At 40.9% G+C, this 22,026-nt stretch overlaps 1 protein-coding gene across 1 annotated transcript; it reads right to left on the minus strand.

The window, feature by feature from the left end:
* Positions 1-4,050: 4,050 nt before the first annotated feature.
* On the minus strand, positions 4,051-21,724 carry LOC109997286 (serine/threonine-protein kinase 38-like). The gene is made up of 14 exons (XM_020651705.3): positions 21,351-21,724; positions 15,926-16,065; positions 14,327-14,378; positions 14,091-14,213; positions 12,739-12,822; positions 12,502-12,625; positions 12,204-12,358; positions 12,005-12,107; positions 11,774-11,835; positions 11,499-11,616; positions 10,651-10,774; positions 10,401-10,496; positions 9,045-9,136; positions 4,051-8,892 (listed from the first exon to the last, which is right to left on the minus strand). The coding sequence occupies exons 2-14, from the start codon at positions 16,057-16,059 to the stop codon at positions 8,768-8,770; spliced, it is 1,392 nt and encodes a 463-aa protein (XP_020507361.2). The 5' UTR covers positions 16,060-16,065; positions 21,351-21,724; the 3' UTR covers positions 4,051-8,767.
* Between the last annotated feature and the right edge of the window lie 302 nt (positions 21,725-22,026).

A 22,026-nucleotide genomic window follows, 5' to 3' on the forward strand; every position in this document is an offset into this window, starting at 1 on the left:
CGGATCTTGGTAGTGCCTCCAATCATGTATACTTATCTTTGAGCAAAGAGAGACTTCCCCTGCTCGAAAGATTCTAAGGTGAAGTATAAAAGTGAAGACATAAGCCAAACATAGATAGATGGGTACATACTTCATTAAACCAGAGGGAAATCCAAAAAGTCTTAAGATAAGGGGGATATTAATGCATCTTTCTATGTAGGCTGTATACTCATTGTTGATGAACAAATCTTTACATATTCATAGTCTGGATGAACACAATTGTTTTGTTTTTTTACCTACCACTATGTTTCTTATTGCTTTATTTCTCACTATAGGTCTATTCCTATTTATTTGTATATATTGTGTTTTATGTTAGGCTTCATATAATTGAATTTTTTTTTCTTATATGTAGTATCTGCATGCTTATATCTTATATCTTTATGCTTATATTGGTAGAAGCTTTAGTCATGCATACGTCTCCCCTTAGTATTAAAAAAGTATTTCTGATGATTTTCTAACATAGCCTAATGAAAGATACAATATTGTTCATAAAGTGTCACTAACAGTGAATACCTGATCTTACTACATTTTGTTACTCAAAGCGTTGTTTTAATGTAAAAATGTTACTTGAGTGAAGGGGTTTTCACTCTATGGGCCAATGAGTGGGGGGTTGTCTCTTTTTATGTACAATCATATGAAACTAAATTTAATTGCAAAACGTAGGGGTTGTATAACATTTCCACCCCTAAGTAGGGCGACATATAACATTATGATTATACATCGAAGAACCCAATTAAATTGGGGTTTATAATCTTAATGAATAATAAAAACAAATGGGGAAAAGGCAAAATTAGAACAGGTTACTGGTCTTAATAGTTTTTTTTAAGTTGTATAAAACGGTGTCCTCGTTCACCCGAGTTTCAATAAATGTCAAAGTAAAGCATCGTCTCTAAATTAGACGATATTCGGCCCTCACCTACATAGTGTAATTTGAGACCTTTGCACGAGACTTTACGTAAGAAAGAAGACTGCACGTGCCAGCGAGAAACGTGTTGACCTATATATTATATAACATGTCGGTCACGTGCCGACAGTTGTCTCGTGAACTCGGATCAAGAGAAAGTAGCGTCTCGTGCACGATACCAACCCGGAAATATTTTCCGTTTACAGAAAAAACGACAAAAATGAACATATGAAGTGAACGTCAGGGGGTCAGAAGTAACGCTAATGATGATATACCATCATAAACACCGATATAGAGAAGAACCCAGGTTGTGAATTTCCATTTAAAAAACCTTGATTCAGTTTCTGCAGAAATAAAACGACTAAGCTCGGTTATATCGCTGTATTTATAATGTTTTTATTTATTTTTTTGGTTCGGGGGGGGGGGGCATTTTGGGGGCGCTGGGTAAAGAATGTGTGTCTCATTCCTGACCTAGGTGTGATTTTTTTTTTTTTCAAAGCCTTTGAATCTCGCCTGATCGTTCAATTTGTGACCTTTCTGACGTCAGCAAAACGCCGCCCCGTGCTCTCCTGAGGGGAAGACTGTTTTTCTTACTCATGGCACAAGAATGTCACTCTGGTCCGAGCTCCGCAGTCACATTGCAGGAGAATAGTTTTTGTAATGAATTATAAAATAGCCTAACTATGCGTAGGAAACAACTTTATATAAGCCCCCTAAAGGGCTTACATGTTATTGTTAAGGCCTCTTTCTTTTAGAGATGAGGTCACTTTGATACTCAACCTTTGTTTACTGTGCAAATAAAAGGTGTGAAGGATAAGGTAAGTTCAGTCTTTAGGTCCGTTAAAACCTGTTAAAAGTCATGACTTGCATGTTTGACTTATGTCCTCTAATACTTTGGTTAAGAGTTTAAATCAGCCTCTGTGTTTGAAATGTTCTGCGTAAACAAAGCTCCTTGCCCTTGCGTTGCCATGTCTGTTATACAAACACATAATAACATTGCTTCATTTTAACAGCAGGTGGAAACAGCACGTGTTTCTCTACACCACTCACAGGTACTGGATATCAATTAAGAGCTCAAACAAAAAAAAACAAAAGTTAAGGTTGTTAAAGTTAGCATATCTTTACATTTCCAATGTAAACTCTGAAAAACATAGACCACAAACAAAACAACAATACCTTGACCACTCGAGAAATAAACAGGATTGTGTTTTTATGAAGTTTTGTGTGTTTGTTGTCGTCTGTCTGCGGTAACCTGCTTTTTTAAATGTAGGCTAAACCAAAAACCCGGTTTCCTCTATCGGGGTGATGGATTTAAAAAGAAAAAAAAAAGAAAAAAGAAAACCTGGTTCCTGGCCATTCATGTAACCTTGTGTGTGATGGTGACATGACCCACACGTGATAACCTGCAAGACTACACTGGGGGGGAAAGTAGCCCATGGTGGAACAAGTGGCCCACTAATGACATCCTTTTAGACCTTTAGGCTACATGTTGCCTACTTTTAACTAAATTAAATTATTGCAAACTGAGAATTAAACTGAAATTAAATATTGCACAGGTCATGTCCCATCGGCCAGCATCAACAGATTACATACATGGGAGGATAAAAGCTCCCACAATGCTCCACACGGTCATGTAATTGAAATAGTATTAGGTTTATTGTTTAGGTCAAAGGTATCGTCAAAGATATTCACTAGTCACTAATGTCAAAGCGGATTTCGAAGTAGGTCTTTAAAGTATGAAAAAAATAGTCAGTGGTATCTCTGCCACACATTTTTTAGAAGCCCTTTAACTCTCACAACTTAACTCTTCTGAGATTCAGAAATTATCCGTGATGTGTGACATACAACACAAAGCAACAGATCACATACAAAGTCTTGAACAATGGCCATTTTTATTTCATTTGAGTTTTTATTGCTGTTTCACGGCAGCTCGAGTTCAACATAGTTGCACTAATTGGCTCATCATGAATCCTCAGTCAATCTTACAGATACATGACAACACGTTTACAGTGATGAGGCACAGTGCCCATTCATAAGACCATGATCAGCTGCACTCATGCACATCAACAGCGCCCTCTAGTGGCTTTAATACATCACAGCAGCAAGCAAGTTGAAAATGAATAATGGTGAATGGTGTTTCTTTTTTTCCTACATTATATCTTTGTTTTTAGAAATAATTGTAACATATTTCAAGCTAGAGTTTTAATCCACTCACTTCTTTCTATTTTATTTAATTTAATGGTTGACACAATGAGGATGAACAAAAGAGAGAGAGAGACGACATGAGCCCATGTGGACCAACGGCACTTTAAAATCTAACATCTTTGTCACTGAATTTTAGATATTTAAGATATTTTTGGGGCCATGTTTGCCTTTTATTAAATAGGTCAGCTGAAGACAGGAACAGGAAATGTTGGGAGGAGAGAGTTGTGGTCGACATGCAAAACCCATGGTCGCTGCAGTGAGGACTATAACCTCTGCACATGGGGCGCTCAACGTAACCACTAGACGACCGGCGCCTCTTTCTCACTGAATTTTAATCATTGTTGCATTTTAAGTATTAACTGTTCATCTGTGGTCAGTGGTCGCGCATCAAAGGAAGTAAACGTGACCGCCCTCCTCCCACTCGCTCGAGGATTATTTCCTGCTTTGTCTCACAGCAGCTCACTTCGGACTTCATACCAGGAGGCTGGAAGAAAAAAAAAAAAAAACAGCTGTTTGCGTTCACACATGCAGCACAACCTTCAGGAGATTTTCAGGAGTTTTGTGCAAGTGTGAACGCACTATAAGAAGGATGAGACAAAAAAAAAGTCATCCTGCTTATTTTGCTGGTCAAAAAAAGGGAGCCTTTGTGGTGGGAATAAAATAAGAAAACTATAGGCTCTTTTGCAGCGAGCTTTAAATTCAGTGTGACACCTCCCCAGGCATTACATATAACTAGTCTAATTTCCTTCCCAATTTATTTTTATTATTGTTTTTTTAAATATCATTCAGTCATCAGTATATATTCTACTCTGTTTTAAAAACCCATCTGACAACTCCTCACAAGAGCTTTAGTTCCCTTCTTCCCACCCCCCCCCCCCCCCCCCCAAAAAAGCCCCAACGTGAAGTATTTCAGTGTTTAATTTTATTATTGTCAGCATGTTATCAACATAAAAACTCATTAAATGAACGAATACATTAATGAGCATCTCCCACCTTCAGTCCACAAACAGTTTCCTTCAAGTGTTCCTACAACAATATGTACACAGCAAAACACAGAAATACCTCAACACAAAGTCCTGGTCTCTGGAGGAGGTTTAGGGGGGGGGGGGGGGTCGGAGGTTTCCTTTGCCGAGAATAAATATGTGTTTCGTCATTCTCTGAGTTAGGGGTTTGACTTTGCTAAACATCAATAATGACTGATTTCTGTGACATCGATGTGACTGACGAGACGCAGGCTGGACCAGTGAGCCGGTTTGGTCCATCAGAAATAAAAGCCGGGGCTATGGGATGAAAGTGAAGCATTTCCTGAACTGGTTTCATCGTCACAGAAAAATGAGCTCTAAATAATTTAGCTCCCTTTGGATAAAGTGGCACAGTAATGGATTTCAAGTCATGTGGTACATTTAAATAGAACTGTATGGATCCCTAGTACAGCAGTTTCTCTCTCTTCTCTTCTTCGTCTCCTACGCAGCTACTAAAAAACTAAAGGTTGAATCATTTCCCGTTTACAACACAGAACTGAGCATGACATCCAACACATCACCTCACAACAGAAAGGTTCTACTTCATGAGAACACCGCCACGTTTCTCCTTCACATTTGCTCTCACAGTCAGTCACACAAACAATCCTGGGGAAAAAGGACGCTCTGCACATGGCGTCCTCCCAGGATGCGTTTGGGTGTTCCAGTGTTTTGACACACGTCAACAAAAATCCTCCATCATGCGTCCGTCCTGCTACGGTACAGTCGTAGCTTTGATGACATCATTTTGATTTCTATCATTAGGGGAAAACGACCCAATCAGGGTTGTTTATTTGAAGGGAAGCAGATTGTTAGATTTGACCTTTACAGACATGTTCCCACGGTAAATAAAGAGGCACTCCGTCTATTCTTCACATCAAGCTCAGTTAGCTAGACTCTGATTTGATTAAGCAGCATGAAACATGTTTTGGAGGGACGGGACAAACCATTTCAACCAGTATGCATCAATGAGCTCTGTGACAGTTACAGGAAGGTGGTTTTTCTGTCACTCAGGAGACCTCTGTCCCCATCAAAACATCTGAGCATCTTCTGCTTCACCTGTGTTTACCTTTTCTTTCTCCCTTTTTTGTGGATGATGATTACTAAACAGCCGGAGCGCCCCTTTAAATATCGACTTTCATGAAAACAGTTCAATTTAAATTCAGGGATTTTAGCACAGAATGGAATTTAAAAAACATTGAACAAAATAATGCAGAAATATACACATAAATCATCCCTAATTTAAACAATGAATATGTTCTTTGTGTCAGTCTTTGTGGAGTGTTAAAGGCTATTATTATACATTTAACAAATCAAATATGATGACAGAGGCTATCATCGCTTATCTCTCATAATTAAACCACACGTTCAGATCCTTTCTCTGTGGATCCCTCAGAAATAGCACCACCAACATTTCAAACTGTGATTCTCACGACGACTACAGCTGGACGGTTAAGTCCTCTGTGTGTTCACTTTCCCTGTATGTAGCTTTTTTTGACACACAACATAGAAACACCTGACTCAGCACTTTCTTTTTCTGACGAGTGTAGAAGTATAAACATCAGATTTTTCTATCAACATGTTTGGCTCTCTTGAAAAGGTGTTTTTTTTTTTTTTTTTTTTAAAGGTAGTATTGAGTTGAGTGCACGAAGCGACGGCTTCAGCTGAATGTGTGTTCAGATCACGAGGAGAGATGATCAGAGATCTTTGGTAACTACTTTGTAGCGCTGGCTCGTCGCAACTCTAAGCAGACGTGCTTAAACTGTTGTTGTTGTTTTTTTAGGACAGGTTTTACTTTAGCTATACACGGTGAGGGTCTTCTTATACAAGATAAATAAAGACATCTAAGCAGCTCGAACACAAGTGTCTAAAATATCTTCCATGTTAAAGCTCCAGTGAGGACAGACCGATACAACATGTCGAATCGGCTAAAACGATCTCCGTGTTTCAAAAGTGTAAAGGCCCTAACACACCAAGAAGGATGATTGGTTAACAACGACTACTTTCACATTCACATGGAAAATAAAACAGAAAACAGATCGTTCACCCAGCTTTGTCCACAGGGGGTCGACAAACCAGAGGGTTCCTCACAGGAGCTTTAATCTCATCTCATTTAGTCTCTAATATCTATTTAATCTTTACATGAACATTTTGTTCCTTGTAGAATTGTTTTTATGAGCCTTGTGTTTTATTATCCAACCAACAAAAACTCTTCAGCTTGCTGAAATGCTTTTTCAGGATTCTGCTTTCTTACAGTAATGTTTCATGTTTCAGACTAAATTTGACACATTGTAGTTTTTTCTTTTTTCTTCTTAGGGACGGTTTCATACAAGTTGACTCATAAATCTTTTCTCTTCAGTTTCCTTCTTTTGCTTCTCCCTTCTCCTTCAGCTCTATAACTTTGATTATTATCATCTTCTAATACTTTTTTAATTCCTTCCGATTGCTGAAGTATCAGCTCTTCAGCTCTTTAAAGGCACTTTGCATGTCCACCTCAGAAGAAAGGGATCGACCCTGGGGCTTCATTAAGGATTAAAGTCAGGAGAAATATCAATGACTGTGGCACTGATCTGAACAACAAACAGCCGGCTCTTAAGGGGGAAGTGACACACTATGGCGGTTTGTTTGGCGTGATGTGAATGAGCGGCACTCCGCAGTAACGGATGTCGAGCACAGGGGCAAACTGCATTCACACGTTTCCTGGCAACACTTGTTTCTCAGCGCTGAGGCAAAATGCTCGGTGTTTCATCAGAACCTGGGGGGGGGGGGAAGGAGGGTTCCAGCATGATATATGATATACTCTCCTCCCCTCATCAGCAGCACAGAAGCATCTGTCACTTTAAGAGACTTTAAAAACACACTGGAGCACCTTCCTTTTCACCAATATATGCCTTATATATATACGGCCTACTCCGACCTCCACCTCAGCCGTAAGGAAGTGTGGACAACAGGAACATAAAGAACACAAAGGAGAAATCCTTCCTGCATCTTATCCCCGATGCTCTTTTGTAAAGCGTCTCGAGATAACACTTGTTATGAATTGGCACTAGATAGCTGCATCATTTCCATCCAGCATGCAGCTGGGGCAGACAGAAGCAAATTAAAGTTACAACATAGTCCACACAGTTTCAACTCAATGAATAAATGTTCATGCTTGCAGTGCTGATTCTAGAGTCTGTTGGGGGCCTAGGCAAAAATCAATTTGGGGGCCCTCCAATCAGCGTTCAGCAGGGCAAAGACAGTGAGTTCTGTCAGATGGGAGTCCCTTAGGGAGGTTTCCAACCGTCACTGCAAAAGTTTGCACATTTTATGGCCGCTGCTTTGGGGCCCCGTAATGATCTGGGGCCCCAAGCAGTTGCCTGCCTTGCCTGTTGACGAGCAGCGCCTCTGTATGCTAGGTTGAGTTTCAACACTCTGTTGGAACTTTCTGCACTATTTGAGCATGCCGATAGGTAGATGATGCACACAGTGTGCTACACAGCAGTGCACTCAAGTATCGGAAAGGAGACACGTCATAAGATTACATCAGCGCTAGCAGCTCTTTGAGCATATGCATACGGACAAAGCTCTGCATTGAGCTAAATGCTAAACCCAGAAAAGCAGAATCCACAGAAGATGATCACAAATCCAAATTGGACCAACCTCGTTTTTTTTTTTTACATGATGATGGCGCTAGATGCAAAATACTTTTATGCCAATCCAAAAAATATAGAGATATATTAAATACACATCTACTGCACAAGCCTGGTTGTAAAATATTACGGTTAACATACTAAACGATGCCTCTCTGGTCTCAGAGCATTTTGAGGCTAAAAGGGTCGGCTGTTATCATCAAAGCATTTTGCTAGCAGGAACTTGCACCATCAGCACCCTGAATGTGTGATGTTGAGGCTGAACCAGGCTACAAGGCAACAACCTAAACCGACGGTTAAAACCAAAGTAAGAGGCTTCTGTCAGCTGAATCTTGATGTGCTTTCTTTGTCGGTGAGAGTTACACTTAAAAACAAAGCAGAGAGAGAGTCAAAACCCTGGAAACCATGCTGGAACCTTCCTTCAAAAATCCCCAGAGATATTGGTGACAAAAGGGCAGGGGCCTGTCGTTACTCACTTATCCTTCAGCGTTCGACTCCAGTGTACAGATTTTATCTTCAGTGTTAGAAATGATGTTTGCAGCAGAGCTAATGGAGCCTCCAGTGTAGAAACCATCACTGTCAAAGCAGTGATTCGTTTTCCAACCTTTATTCTCACTATCGCGTTTAGGCAGTTTTTTTAAAAAATCCTCTCCGGAAGCAGTAATGCCGCTTAACATGCAGATATGCTGATTTAGTGTCGAGGAACTGGCCTGAGAGCTATGGCTAAAGACGGCACGTGTAGACGCTATATAAACAACCGAGGTAATGCGGTAACGCTCCTTAATTTCTGAGCTCTTGGCGTTCTCGCCGAGGCTGAGCACGCCTAAATAACATGTGATGAGGGTTAAATTACACTGAGAGGCCGACAGCGTGGCCTTCAGCACCAGCGGGGGCTCCACGGCCCGACCCTGTGTCCGTAAACGTCTGTTGTTGTTTGTTTTTTTTGTATGTCTCCACGTTGCAGCGTGTCAGGCCTTCCCCGCCTTCATGTATGTGGGGATGGTGCCTCGCTGAGTCAGGCCCTCAAAACGTTTGTACGTGTAGTTGAGGAAGACCCAGTCCTTGGATTTGAAGTCCGGCTCTGTTGAGCTGGCTGAAATTCAACACAGAACGAAGGAGGTGTTATTTTAAATGCCACTGGAGGGCGCTGTAGGTCACACTTTGTACACTAAGAGAAACCCATTAGAAGGATAATAATAAATAAGAAGCTTTAATTGGCTTGCAGACAAATGTGTGAAAACATACCTGGCTGGAGGATGTCTGATTCGGGGAAGTCGTCAAAGTTTGAGGTGTCGTCGATGCTCTTGATTTCGATAGAGATGGCTGCAGGCCGTTCCCTGAGGAGGCAACATGAAGACAATCGTGAGCAGGAAGAAAGATTTCAAAAGAGAAATCAGAACAGTACATATAACAAGTTAGATCAAAAACTGAACAAACTACACAAACGCAAACGCAAACAGGACCCGATGGACATCCATTAATGGAGAGATGATCATTGTGGTTGTTTTCTGTAAAGGAATAACTTAACACCAGGTTGAAATGCTTTGTCTCCTCCTCACTTATTCTAACCTCTGTGAAAGGCTCATTCAAATGTCTTATCAACTTTATAAGTGTTCCATAATTCATTAAACTGTTTTTTTTCTCTGAGCACAGGCGCTGATAGAGATGGACGACACTGTTCTTCAAAAGGCAGACAGGACGTGTTTCATTCTGTTCAATGTGCTGCTGTAGCCTTGACTTCTATTGTGTTTAAGTGTCATGGAAAAGTTACAGCTCTGACCTACTTACAAACATCTTTTATACAAAAGTAATATTAACAAAAGTTATTATTATTATAAAAGTAATAATAACAATATCTTTACTTCTATAGCACCTTTAAAAACAACACTTTAAGAAGGGAAACAAACAAATCATGACACTCTATCCCAAACAAACAGCAAACAGCAGTACAACAAAGACACAGTGAATAAGAAGAAGAGAAACCAAGAGGAGAAAAGATGCTAAATGTACAAACTCAGCAGAGAGCAGATGGAGTGAAGGTAAAAGCTGTAAAAAAGGAATAAAAAAGGAAAAAACAAATAGGAAGAAATAAAAGCGATAAAAAAGGAAATACATAACAGGAAGTAAAAGAAATAAATGAAAAAGCAATCAAAATGAATATTAGCAAATATTGGAATAACACCTCTAAAAGTAGAAATAAACAATTCAATGAATTAAAGGAGTGATATGTAACTCTGACACCTAGTGTTAAAAATGGGTACTGCAGTCCAAATTCAAAACATTGTAGAGAGCTGTCTCCACCCGCCCCCTCCTCTCTAGAGTCGATGTTCATGCAGGTTGCCATGTGGTGGACACTGAAGCTTCAGTGTTTATCCAGCTTTGCAGCTCTGCATCTGTCTGTAAACCTTTCTGTGTTCTAACCTCTCTCCATTTTTCAAAATCAAAAATATCTCCAATATTGATCCTTTTCGAGTTTAAGCACTCATTCAGACATGAAGAAGAATATCGAGCTGATGGCTACAGTACACCTTAAAGAACCTTTGTCCAAGGCAGATTTCCCACTGGGGCGATAAAGTTTATCTTATCTTATCTTGCACGTACCTGATGTGCTCCCAGTCGACGGACTCAAAGAACTGATGGCTCTTAATCTCCTCCACACTCACAGCTCCGACCCTGTTCTCTGCATCAGTGCAATACCTGAAACATAAACATGCAGACTGATGATATATGACTGTTCAACAAACCTTCATGTTCAGCACATACAGAGACATGTTTCCATGTCTAAACCAGGATGTTTGGCAGGTGACTTTCGAGCAGGTGTGTATGAGAGAAATTGTAAATCTCTGCAAACCTTAATATCAAGTCTTTGGCCCTCTCTGAGATGGGGACTTCAGGCGGGAAGACGAGGGTTTCCTTCCAGTTCATCACCTTCCTGTACGTCTCCTGCGGCGTCTCCGAGCAGAAGGGTGGATAGCCTGAACAAAAGTCAGTGTGCATTAAAAAAAAGAACTTGGAGGTAGAGTGATATATAACTTGTTAACCGACTTCTGCAATGTGATGCAAAATAAGGACCAAAAATCCTGGCACATTATCTTCTGCACGTTCATGAAGCCTTAAGTGCTTTATGCCTGTGTTTTTAGGTATTTTTTCCTGAAATGAGGCGACGCCTGCCCCCCCCAGCATCCACTTTTAGGCTTCGACTGAGGGGTTTTAGATATCATCCCATCACTCCTCAAATTTCTGCATGTTAATAAAAACTGTGAGGAGTGATGAGGTCGGAGCCTAGATGCCAAACACAAACTATGTTCTGCTGCAATAAATATTTTAAACGATTAAAAAGGTTTTTAAATCAAAACATGTTTAAATTGGTGTTTAAAAATGCCTCTATTCACCTTCTTTAAAGGTGTATTTGGGGTGTTTTATGCCTTCATTGAGAGATAGAACAGTGGTTAGCGTCAGAACTCTGCGAGAGAGACAGTGAGAAAGGAGGCATTGAACCCGGTCGGATTTGAACCCGGGCCGCTTGCTTAGGAGAACCACAGCCTCCTTACATTAGGCGTGCACAATAACCACTAGGCTACAGGCCCACCTTTAAATCATTCCAAATTTTACTCAATTGGGGCATCAAACATCTTTTGATCACTTCTGTGATTTAAATATCTAAAATGAGTTTCAAGAAGCGTTCTCTGACTGTCTTACCGATGAGCATTTCATACATGATGACCCCCAGAGACCACCAGTCACACAGCTTGTTGTATCCCGTCTGCATGAAGACTTCAGGAGCAATGTAGTCAGGAGTCCCTACAGTAGAGTAAGCCTGAAATTCAACCAGAACGATAGAAGGTGAGGGCTCTGTACATAGAGTCAAATACACAAGAACCTTTCTTTTCTTGTTCTGGATGTTGTAACCAGTATTTGTGTGATTCTTTCCTTTTAACTCTTTTCTTTCATTCTGTCAAACGTCAAGGCCTTACCAGCTGTCTCCGGTTCTTCTTCCAGGTCTCTGCTTTCCTCTTGGAGTTCATATTTTGAAAAGCTGCGGGGAGCAAAATAGTGAAGAGAAGAAAAGGGAGAGACAATTTCAAATAGTTTCAGGCTCATGTTTCTGCAAAAAGATCACAACAGAGTCCATCGGAAAATGTACTTTGGGAGAAGTTAAACTTGTTGCGCATGTATAAGCATGAGGGTTTGGATTCTGGACTCACAGAAATCACTGGGCGGGTTGTGCGTCAGGTTCCTATAAAATTCTGTGCGATGAGCCTTTTTCAGTCCCGTACACAAGCCAAAATCTGACAGCTTCACGTGTCCCTGTGAGCAAACACACATTCCATATATATCACAAAGAAAAACACACACCTCACACGGACAGTCGGGCATTTGTGTCTGTGCGTCTGGGAGTCTCACCCTGGAGTCCAGCAGCAGGTTGTCTGGTTTGATGTCTCTGTGGATGAAGCCCAGCTGGTGGATGGAGTCGATGGCCAGGACCGTCTCTGCGATGTAGAACTGGGTGGCCTCTTCGGACAGAGTGTCCTTCTTCATCAGCAGAGTCATCATGTCGCCTGGACAACAAGGTCAGAGCTCTTGGATGTCATGATTCACAGCGTTTCTGTCTCGCTTAGGTCACCGAATAGAATAGAGAAAATACTAGCAACAGGCTAGCTCAAAATGCTACAGTCAAACAGATTTGTTAGTTTATCAGTACCTCCAGGTAGGAACTCCATGATGAGGTAGAGGTTCCTCTTGTCCTGGAAGCTGTAAAACATCTTAACCACCCAGGCGCCGTCTGCCTCCACCAGAATATCCCGCTCTGCTCGGATATGAGCGACCTAAAGAGAGAAAGAACACCACTTTAGAAACCTCTAACAGAACACCATTGTTGCAGCAGCTTCAACAGAGGTCTGTGAGAATCGGGGTGCAGATTAAAAAAAAAAAACTTCACCTGTTCTTTCTCCAGCATGTCGGCTTTTCTCAGAATCTTCATGGCGTATATGTGCCCCGTGTCTTTTTTCTGCACCAAACGGACCTGATGGAGATGACATGACAGATCAGCTCGTGTGCATGTATTCACTTTTCTATTGGACAGCACTTTATGAGATATACATAACTGAATGTGCAGATGAGTGAGGACAAAACATCTAACTACTGTATGTTCAGAATCAGAAATACTTATATTCATCCCCGGGGGAAATTCTCCAAGAAGACAGCAGTGAAGTCAAAACAGAAGCAGCATGTGCATCAACGTGCATTTCAGTTGCAAAACATGCTCTTCCATTCATTTCCACGTTTAACTTGATTTTGGGAGAGAGCGCCATTTCCAATCTATGTCAAGTCCTCTAAGGCTACATCCAAACTACAACCTTTGTGTTTTTAAAATGCTTGAGTTCTGCTTCGTTCATGTCATGTCTACCGTCCACTTCACGGCAGGAGACATTGTGAAACTCTGCTGCCCACCTTTCATTTGAAAATTCCTCGGTTGCTTTAAGTGTGTTGGCAGTGTTGAGACTTTTGGAAAAGGATGACGATGCAGAGTGCAGACCAACACGTTCACTGGGACTCATCTGTCACAATGTGCCTCCCTTATTTGGCACTAGGGCTGTCAACGATAGCAGAATTTTAAATTCGATATGATACTACCAAAAATCGAATTCTATTAGCCGTACTCAGAATATCGTTTCAAGACGGGACATGTACAGAGGCGTAATGTAGGAAGTGATCCTCCATGTGTACTGTCTTCAAATGTAGTAACAGAGGTGTTACAGGGGAGAGACAGGGCCAGGTGAACCAGCTGAGCCAGTGGGGGAGTGTGTGTGTGTGTGTGTGTGTGTGTGTGTGTGTGTGTGTGTGTGTGTGTGTGTGTGTGTGTGTGTGTGTGTGTGTGTGTGTGTGTGTGTGTGTGTGTGTGTGTGTGTGTAGCCTTAAAACTGCTTACTCCTCTGGTCAAAACAAATACAGAGCATTCAGGACTAGAATCTAAAGTAAGGTCATTTTAAGATTTAATTTAGTAGATATCTTACAGATTGCTCCTTTAAGTCAATATAATCCTGAGCAGATATCACTCTGTTCAGAGAATTCTTGTTGTAAACTTCTGATCAAACACACACAGTGAATAAAACTCATCTAAAGCGGCCATGTGATGTCATGGATTTGAAAGTAACACCATGATAACACTGAGGCAAGAGAGAACATCATGCATCAACATGAGGGAAACTGAAACCACAAACTTTCATGACAGACTTCATTTAAACTTTTGACACCCTTCAAGATATTTATAGAAATCTAATTTTAATGTACCTCTCCAAAAGCACCTCGCCCAATAACTTTAAGAGACTCAAAGTCATCCAGGCCGAGCCGCGTCCTCTTCAGCCGCAAAAACTCAGTCTCCTTACGGGCATGCTGCGAGCGACGCATTACTTTCTGCAAAAAAAACAAAAACAAAGACGGACAAGAATGTGAGACATCCAAAGAAGTCCAAGCCTTTTTCTTCTTACAACATGCAGAGGTGAAAATGAAGACGATGATTGTCATACCTCCTCATCAGGCAAACCCTCCTCATCCATGGCCTTCTCCAGCTTCTTCTGTCTGCACATGAAAAAAGAAAACAGAATTGTGCTTTTAAAAAGGGAATTCATTTTGAAATAGGGCTGCAAAAATCATCAATCAAAAATCATTCTGAGAGATTTGGTGGGGAAATGTACAAAGAGGGGTTTGATTACCTAAAGTTTCAGTCAGTTTATGCAGTGGAGTGAACATTAACGATTTATACAGCGAGTCTTTTATGAGGAGCACTGAACCATGATACCTGGACAAGAGATCAGCACTACCAGTGCGGTAACCTGAGACCGCGAGTGTTAGATTATAAAGTGTCCTTTGTTGTGCTCACAGCTGGCATGAAACACCACTAACTGGTTTCCTTTTCCAGCAGCAGATAAAGCGACACATGATGCCGTAAATATCAGCTACATTTACATGCCGAGGGAGACTGGCTGCAGATTGGTTAAGGTCTTAATGAACCTGTGAGAGAATCTAGTGGAATTTAAATAGTTTATTGTGGTTTTTCTTCACGATACAGGCTGGAACTTTCATTTTATGTCAAAAGGTGTTTCCGGACCAAACTGTTCTGGGGACTTTTTGAAGAGGAAATATCCACTAGGCAGTTCCCTGAGAACTACACAACATGGGGACTTTTTTTTGCACCGTCATGTTGATGGCTGATATGGCCGGCTGTGGCTCAGTTGGTGGAGTCGGTCGTCTCTCAATTGGAAGGTCAGGGGTTCCTGCAGCCTCCGATGTGTCCTTGGGCAACACACTTAACCCCTAAGTGCTCCCACTTCTTCATCGGCGGCGTATGAATAAGTATGAATGGGATTAGTTACTTCTGATGGACACCTGGGTGTGTAGGTGTGACCTGCGGTGTAAAAGCGATTTGAGTAGTCAGAAGACTAGAAAAGTGCGACACAGGCCCAAGTCCACGATATGAACCTCAAAGTGATGTAAGCCGGCCGACACATTTTTTTGTAGTCTCGTTTCGGTTTCTTCATCTTCCTTTTTTATAATGATTTTGACGTATGTACCTATCTCTGTGCACTTAAGACACTCAAAGTCTCTCTTGTGCTGGTACTCTCCCAGCACAAGAAGACGGAGTTAAAAAGGTTCCTCTAAACGGGGTTCTCGGAACTAAAATAGTTCATAGATCCTGCAGTGCTGAATCTATAAAAAAGCGGGGAGGGTTCCAACAGTTCCTAGAAGTATGAAAAAGTTCCTGCCGTCCAAAAAGGCCTAAACTTGGCGACAGCTGTATATTATGTTAGATGTCTTATCTCTTTGTTAATCTTGTCTCTTCTTATAATAAATCAAATATTATCATTCCAAATGAACACACATTGTAAAACTTCAGACACAGACACAAGTGGTCACGGGCACTAAAAATGACTCAACATAAAGTCAAACTTCTTGCTGAGTCATATGGAGCAGAAAAGAACTCATATCAGTTTGTTTCATAACCAGTTTAAAACTAGACACATGCAATATGGCCTGAATATGATTCAATGTATTCATGCAGGGAAAAGACATCGACAGGTACTGCAGCCTCTACGACCACTCAAGCATTTTTTTTTTTTTTTCTTTACCTCATCTCCCGCTCCTCGTGCTGGGTGAGCAGAGTGCTGTAGAAGTTCTCCAGTGTCAGCTTGGCCACGGTCACCCTCTCACGGGTGTGGTTGCTCATGGGTAGGGCAGCTGCAGTCCCTCCCGTCATGGCCATACTATCCTGAAACACAACAGAAAGACCAACACACATCAGGTTTTGCACATCAGACAAGTCACTGTTACTACTTTTTGAAGAATTTAAGCAGCAATTTTCCACACTATAAGTTGTTCATGACCTTCTTGATGACATTACTCGAACACTCCAGTGAGTAAGGTTTGATCGAGGTTAGTAACACTTTCTTCATCCAATAAAAAGTTAAAGTCAAAAAATGTCTTCCTCAGGGGATTTGTTGCTGCCAGACTTGGATTGATATGACCAGTGGCTAAAGTCAATAATAAGACAAATATCAGACTACGTAAGCTTCATATGGTCATTATTAACCAGCATATCTTTTTGTCTCTTCATCATCTTTACTTCTGCTTTTGTTGCCACATTTTAGCATTTGACATTAATGCTCGTTTCCAAGCTTTGACCTCACAGGCTGTGGTTGTTCTTCAATGAACCTGGTGAGTTAGTCCACAGTGCACACACCACAACGCATCCAGCACCGCTTATTTTGCAAGAATCTGCTGATAAACACTGCATTACTGCTTTCTGGTCTGACGGGTCGTTTGTTGTATAATTATCACTTTTGGTTGTAGTGGCTTTAGTTCAGCAAAAGCATTATAGACATGCTTCAAATGCATAAGACGTTTACATCCCTGTTATCACTGTGCATGCTCCCATACAGACAAGAGAGGAATCAGTAGTGTGACAGCAATTCCAAGAACCCTCCCTGGCTTCCACCAAAAAGCTGTGAGCCTCATAATAATAATAAGAAGAACTTTATTTGTGTCGGATGGATTCCGGCCTGCAGGGTTTCAATCCAGCAACTAATCAGGGACATCTCCACAGATCGATCTCAGCATGCACTCCTTTTGCATTTTTACACAGTATGTGATACCATCAAACTGAGAATGCTTTCTAATCAAATAAACAAAGATGGAGGACTGACTGATGGAGGATCTTTGGTAATGTGATCGAACCCTGAGGAACCCCATCGTGCCTTGTAATTTAATACAACACATCATATAATGGCAGCACTTCAGTCAATTATCAAGCAATTTGTGAACCATTCTCTTTACAAGGGCACACACTGCACTGACATCTTGGATTTGAAGTTGCCCTCGAGTGGGTGTAAAGAAAATCACAGAAACAAAAGCTAAAACAACACAAATACAAAGAATGACATTCACACTTAAAGGGAAGTAGATCTGTTCTTCTTAAACTAACAGAGTATTTACATGGTCAGACTTTGAATATATTATGTAACGAGGGAAAGAGGAAGACGGTGACTGGATGTAAACGTCATCAAAACATTTCAGCATCACGCCATCAGAAAGTTATGAATGCTCTAGATTTGCTTACACAGAGATAAAACAGCCCTGCAGCCGCCACAAAGGACCCGTGTTTGGTCTAGACAACAGTCCCTTTCCCCGTCCACTGTCCACAACAACAAGACGCTTCCTGACTTCTGAGAAAACATACTGAAATCTGCTGCAAACTGCTTCTGTTAGGTGAAAAAAACAGATGCTGGCGAACACGGGAGTTGAGTTACTGAGGTCTTCACAGGTTTACCCTGCTGGGGAGATCTACTCAACGGGAAACATCACTGATGCTCATCGAGGAAATGACAATACTGAGCAAATACAAATAAGTGCCAGCAGTGTCAGTAATATTCTGTCTGGGGGTCTTTCATCCCTCCATGAGCGCCTGATGTTACATTTTTGGGGAAGATGCACATGACGAATACCCAGTAGATTGTTGAAATGTTTGATACTTTTTGAAACCACGTGTTTTAAAATGACAAAATCTTAGTTATCTTAATGATAGATATTAAGATGTACTGAAGCTTTAGAAAAAAATGAAGAGCTTGTATCATATTTTAACCAAAAGCTGCTGCATGCAAAAGAGAGAAAGTGTTTTTTACAAACTATCCAGTGAGTGTGTCATCATGATTTCACGTAATATGAAAAAAATCTAATTGGGACAACCTCAGAGCAGATAAAGCCTTGTGTCCCCCAAGAGTCCTTTGGCGACCCCAAAGGGGGACCTGGACCCCAAGTTGGGAACCGATGCTCTAACCTATCCCTGGCCTATCCCTGACTATTTTCCACTTTTACTTTTTTTTTTTACACAATATCTATCAACAGAATAAAACCCCATCAGCCCATGAGGCAAGAAATCTAAGACTTCTAACCCACCACAGCAAACATTTATGGGAGTGAATATTTCTAGAGACGCTCTGATACACACATATCATTAGGATCATCCTCCAATATGATAAGGTCTTAAAAGCTGTAAAGCACATCTGAGAGTAAGCCTGTCTACGCACTCATACGATCCATCATTTAATAGCTTCAGAAAAAAGATGGACGGGGGTCAGGCACATTATCATGTGACAACAAAAAACAACAACAGAGCAAAGCTAGTGGAGATGGCAATGTCAGTAAACGCTAGCAAATATCAGCAAACAGGGCTTTTTCCATCAATATTATGTTGTACTTTTTAAGTCTATAGGTATTAAAGTTGGTATTGTAAATTAAACAGGAACATCTTTACTACTTTGACATCTCTGCTCTGTCTGTTGGTAATTGAACCAAACAATGATCAATCAAAATGATTACATTTTGACTGGCTTCAGAAACACCTAAAATATCACACTTAGCCTCCACGATATCACTCTGGGATTTCTAAATTTATACTTTTGCTTACACCACTTTTTTTTTTTTTTTTTTGAGGAACACATGACCATATTCATTCTCCTATTAGCTCTTTTTGAGGTCATCACCATTTCCTGCGGTGAAATCCCTGCTTCTGTGGGCTGAATGCTCCACCACGTTTAGAAACTGCTTGAAGTTGTTCTGTTCTGCTTTTTAGAGCTTTGTTTCTGAAAACGCTGGAGGAGAAGGTGAAGGAAAACACAACAGGCGTTGGCTGCTTTGAAACCAAAGCAATCAAACCGACGGGGAAACGCTGAGTCTGATGTTGACTAATTCTAAGAGCTTAAAAATGAGCATGTTTTTAGTATATTATGAAAACACTGAATAGCTACTGACTTGAAATAAGGGGAAAATTCCTCTTTTAATTTGACCAAATCATTCATTACATTTGGTTATTCTCAGTCTCTCTGGTTTCGGCCATACTCTCTAGATCTACCGTTCTGCGACCTTCCTTTTTAAGGAGCAGAAACCGAGTAATGGAATTTCTGCACACGCTTGAGCCATGGGCCTGGACGGGATTTTGTGCTCATTTCCCCACCAAGCTGGAAAATGATGAAGCAACATTAAAAACTGTTAGCTCACAGCCGAGCCTTTCGTTCACTCTGACTCTGACGGTATTCAGATTGGCGTCCAGTGAACCAGATCCCCCCCCCCATCAGCTAAGCAAACACCACTCAGGCGCTTATAAGGAAGGCATTATGAAAGGCAGCTCACTATTTGAAGACCAAAGCTCGCAGCCTAAAACGGGGGACAGGGCTGAAATCTGACTATCACCTAAAAATAAAGTTTAAAGATTTGGACACAATAAACAAACAGTGATAAAGTCAGACGGTGTTTCCTCATCTTACTGAAGCGATTTAGGGTTAGGGTTTTCTGAAATAAATGTAGAGGGACTTTGCTGTGCTTTGGTTTCATTTGCCAAGATTGTGAGATCTCCTGCTCTAAGATTTCGGAATAACTGACAGACCTCAAACACAGATAACATATTCCCCATTGCCGACTGCTAACAGGTCTGCAGATTACTTTGACTTTATCTGCACAGGTAGATAAAACGTAGCCTACAGCAACAATATGACATGCGAGCAATAGTCATGTTAGCACGCTGAAGTTGATTATCGTGCCTGGCCCACAATAAAACAATTAAACTCTGTATATGAATCGTCAAAGTTTCTGTAACTTTTCCCCCAGATGTTGGATTTCTCAGTTTAGTATGTTAACTGTGTAGTTAATGTGTGAATGTGGAATTACACACACACACACACACACACACACACACACACACACACACACACACACACACACACACACACACACACACACACACACACACACACACACACACACACACACACACAGAGACTTCAGCTGGACACACTCCACCCTTCAAGTACTGTAAGTGACTGCACAGGAAACCCTTTCCGTCCTGAATGAAAGGGCTCAGTCATGACGCCCGAGAGAGGAATGGGGTGCTTTGCACTCACACTCAAACATGCACAGAAAGCCTGTAAACAAAAATGACAAAGGATTTGGTAGGGCTGGGAAATATATGGAGCTTTTCATATATATCGATATATTTTCAAACAAGATATAGGGTAAGACAATATAGGGTAAGACAAAAACAGCATTAAAATAACGTTACAGAGGTGCCAGGTCACCTTTTTCTCATCTCACTGATGATGACTGTCTGTCCCTCTTCACCCTGCTCCTCCTCTCTCTCTTTTATTGTATTTAAGCAACATTTTTATTCTATAATATTACTTTTTAAATTCACAAACAGGTAGTTTATTTTTCCGTGTGTTTTCACTGTTAATAAAATAAATATCGAGTATCGCCATTCAGCTAAACAATATCGAGATATGACTTTTGGTCCATATCGTTGGGCAACTTTTCTGTTTACTTCAAGCTAAATAACTAATCCTTTCTGTCACCAACAGTCTCTTAATAGACACTTATAATATGTATTAATAACTCACTCATTGTCCAATCATTGTGCAGTATCATCTAGTAGACCTGTTTACTTTATATCTTTATTAGTAGTTAATAAGCAGTGATTGTTTTCTAGGGGTAGAGTCCTTCAGAATATGTTTTAAAATGTAAAGAAAAAAAGGCCAAAAACAAATTGATTACAAATATGTTCTGAGTGCATCTGAAGAAGGGTTGTGGCAATTTATAAAACAACTACAAGGGGTCGAAAAAAAAGTGTCCCAGACAGCCAAAGACTTATTTGTTTAATGATTAACATTATCATCCCGCGTTGACACTTCCTTGATACACCTGCACAGATGGTGTGTACCTGCATGGAGCATTAATGTGAACTTCTTCATGCCTGTAGTACCTCTCTGTTTGTGCAGCTATAGGTGCACTGTTGATGCCTGACCCACGACATCTTATACTACACAATATCCACCGTTACCATACAAACGAGTTCAAATAGTATGAGGTTGTTTCATATAAATATGTGGTTTGTTTCGAGGTGTTGTGTTAGCTAGCTAAAACTCCGCTGGCAGGGTCCATGACAGCCACAAATAAAAATCCCACAGCATAAAAATAATAAATATTCTATATGAAATGAGGATCACTTACCTCCGTTTCCGGCTCCAGAGTAAATTATTGGCTTGCCGCCAGCCCCACAACCCAGAAGAAATAATTATAATTGTCTTTTCTTCTGTATTTTACTGCCTAATATTAAGGCAGCTGAAGGCTAGAGGCTCCCGTTACTCTTCAGGGGAACTTATCGGGCTGCACAGTAAACATCGCCAAATCAATGCCAAATCATGACAAAAGTCTCCTCCATTTGACACCAAGCGTGAGAGAAATAATTTCAAAATATTCAGCTGTCTCCATTTGTTCCGCCTGACCTCGAAAATCCGCGCTTCACCTCGTCTTTATCGCTATAAAATACCCAAATAAGCATCGCTGCTTCCTGGGGACCGTTGAGCTCATCAGACGCTCCGGCCACGCAACGGCGCAGGATTTTGATTGACGTCAGCCTGAGCCAATCACTGCAAGAGAAACGGCCTCATGGATTCACTAGGCCAATCATTTGTCCGATGTTCAAGCCAATGGCATGTGTGTCAGCCAATGGGAAGGTAGAACTCGCCCCGCAAGTGTTGTGTTCCAGGACGCAGGTTCATTTGGCTAGCAAGCATTTACAGCTATGAAAGAATATTATAGCTCTAGTAGTTTACAGCTCTGTTACGCAATTTCATTAGCAGTGTAGATAAAACACTTTTAAATAGAACATTTATTATATCTATGC

This window comes from Labrus bergylta, chromosome 23, assembly GCF_963930695.1.
Source record: "Labrus bergylta chromosome 23, fLabBer1.1, whole genome shotgun sequence".
Lineage (NCBI taxonomy): Eukaryota > Metazoa > Chordata > Actinopteri > Labriformes > Labridae > Labrus > Labrus bergylta.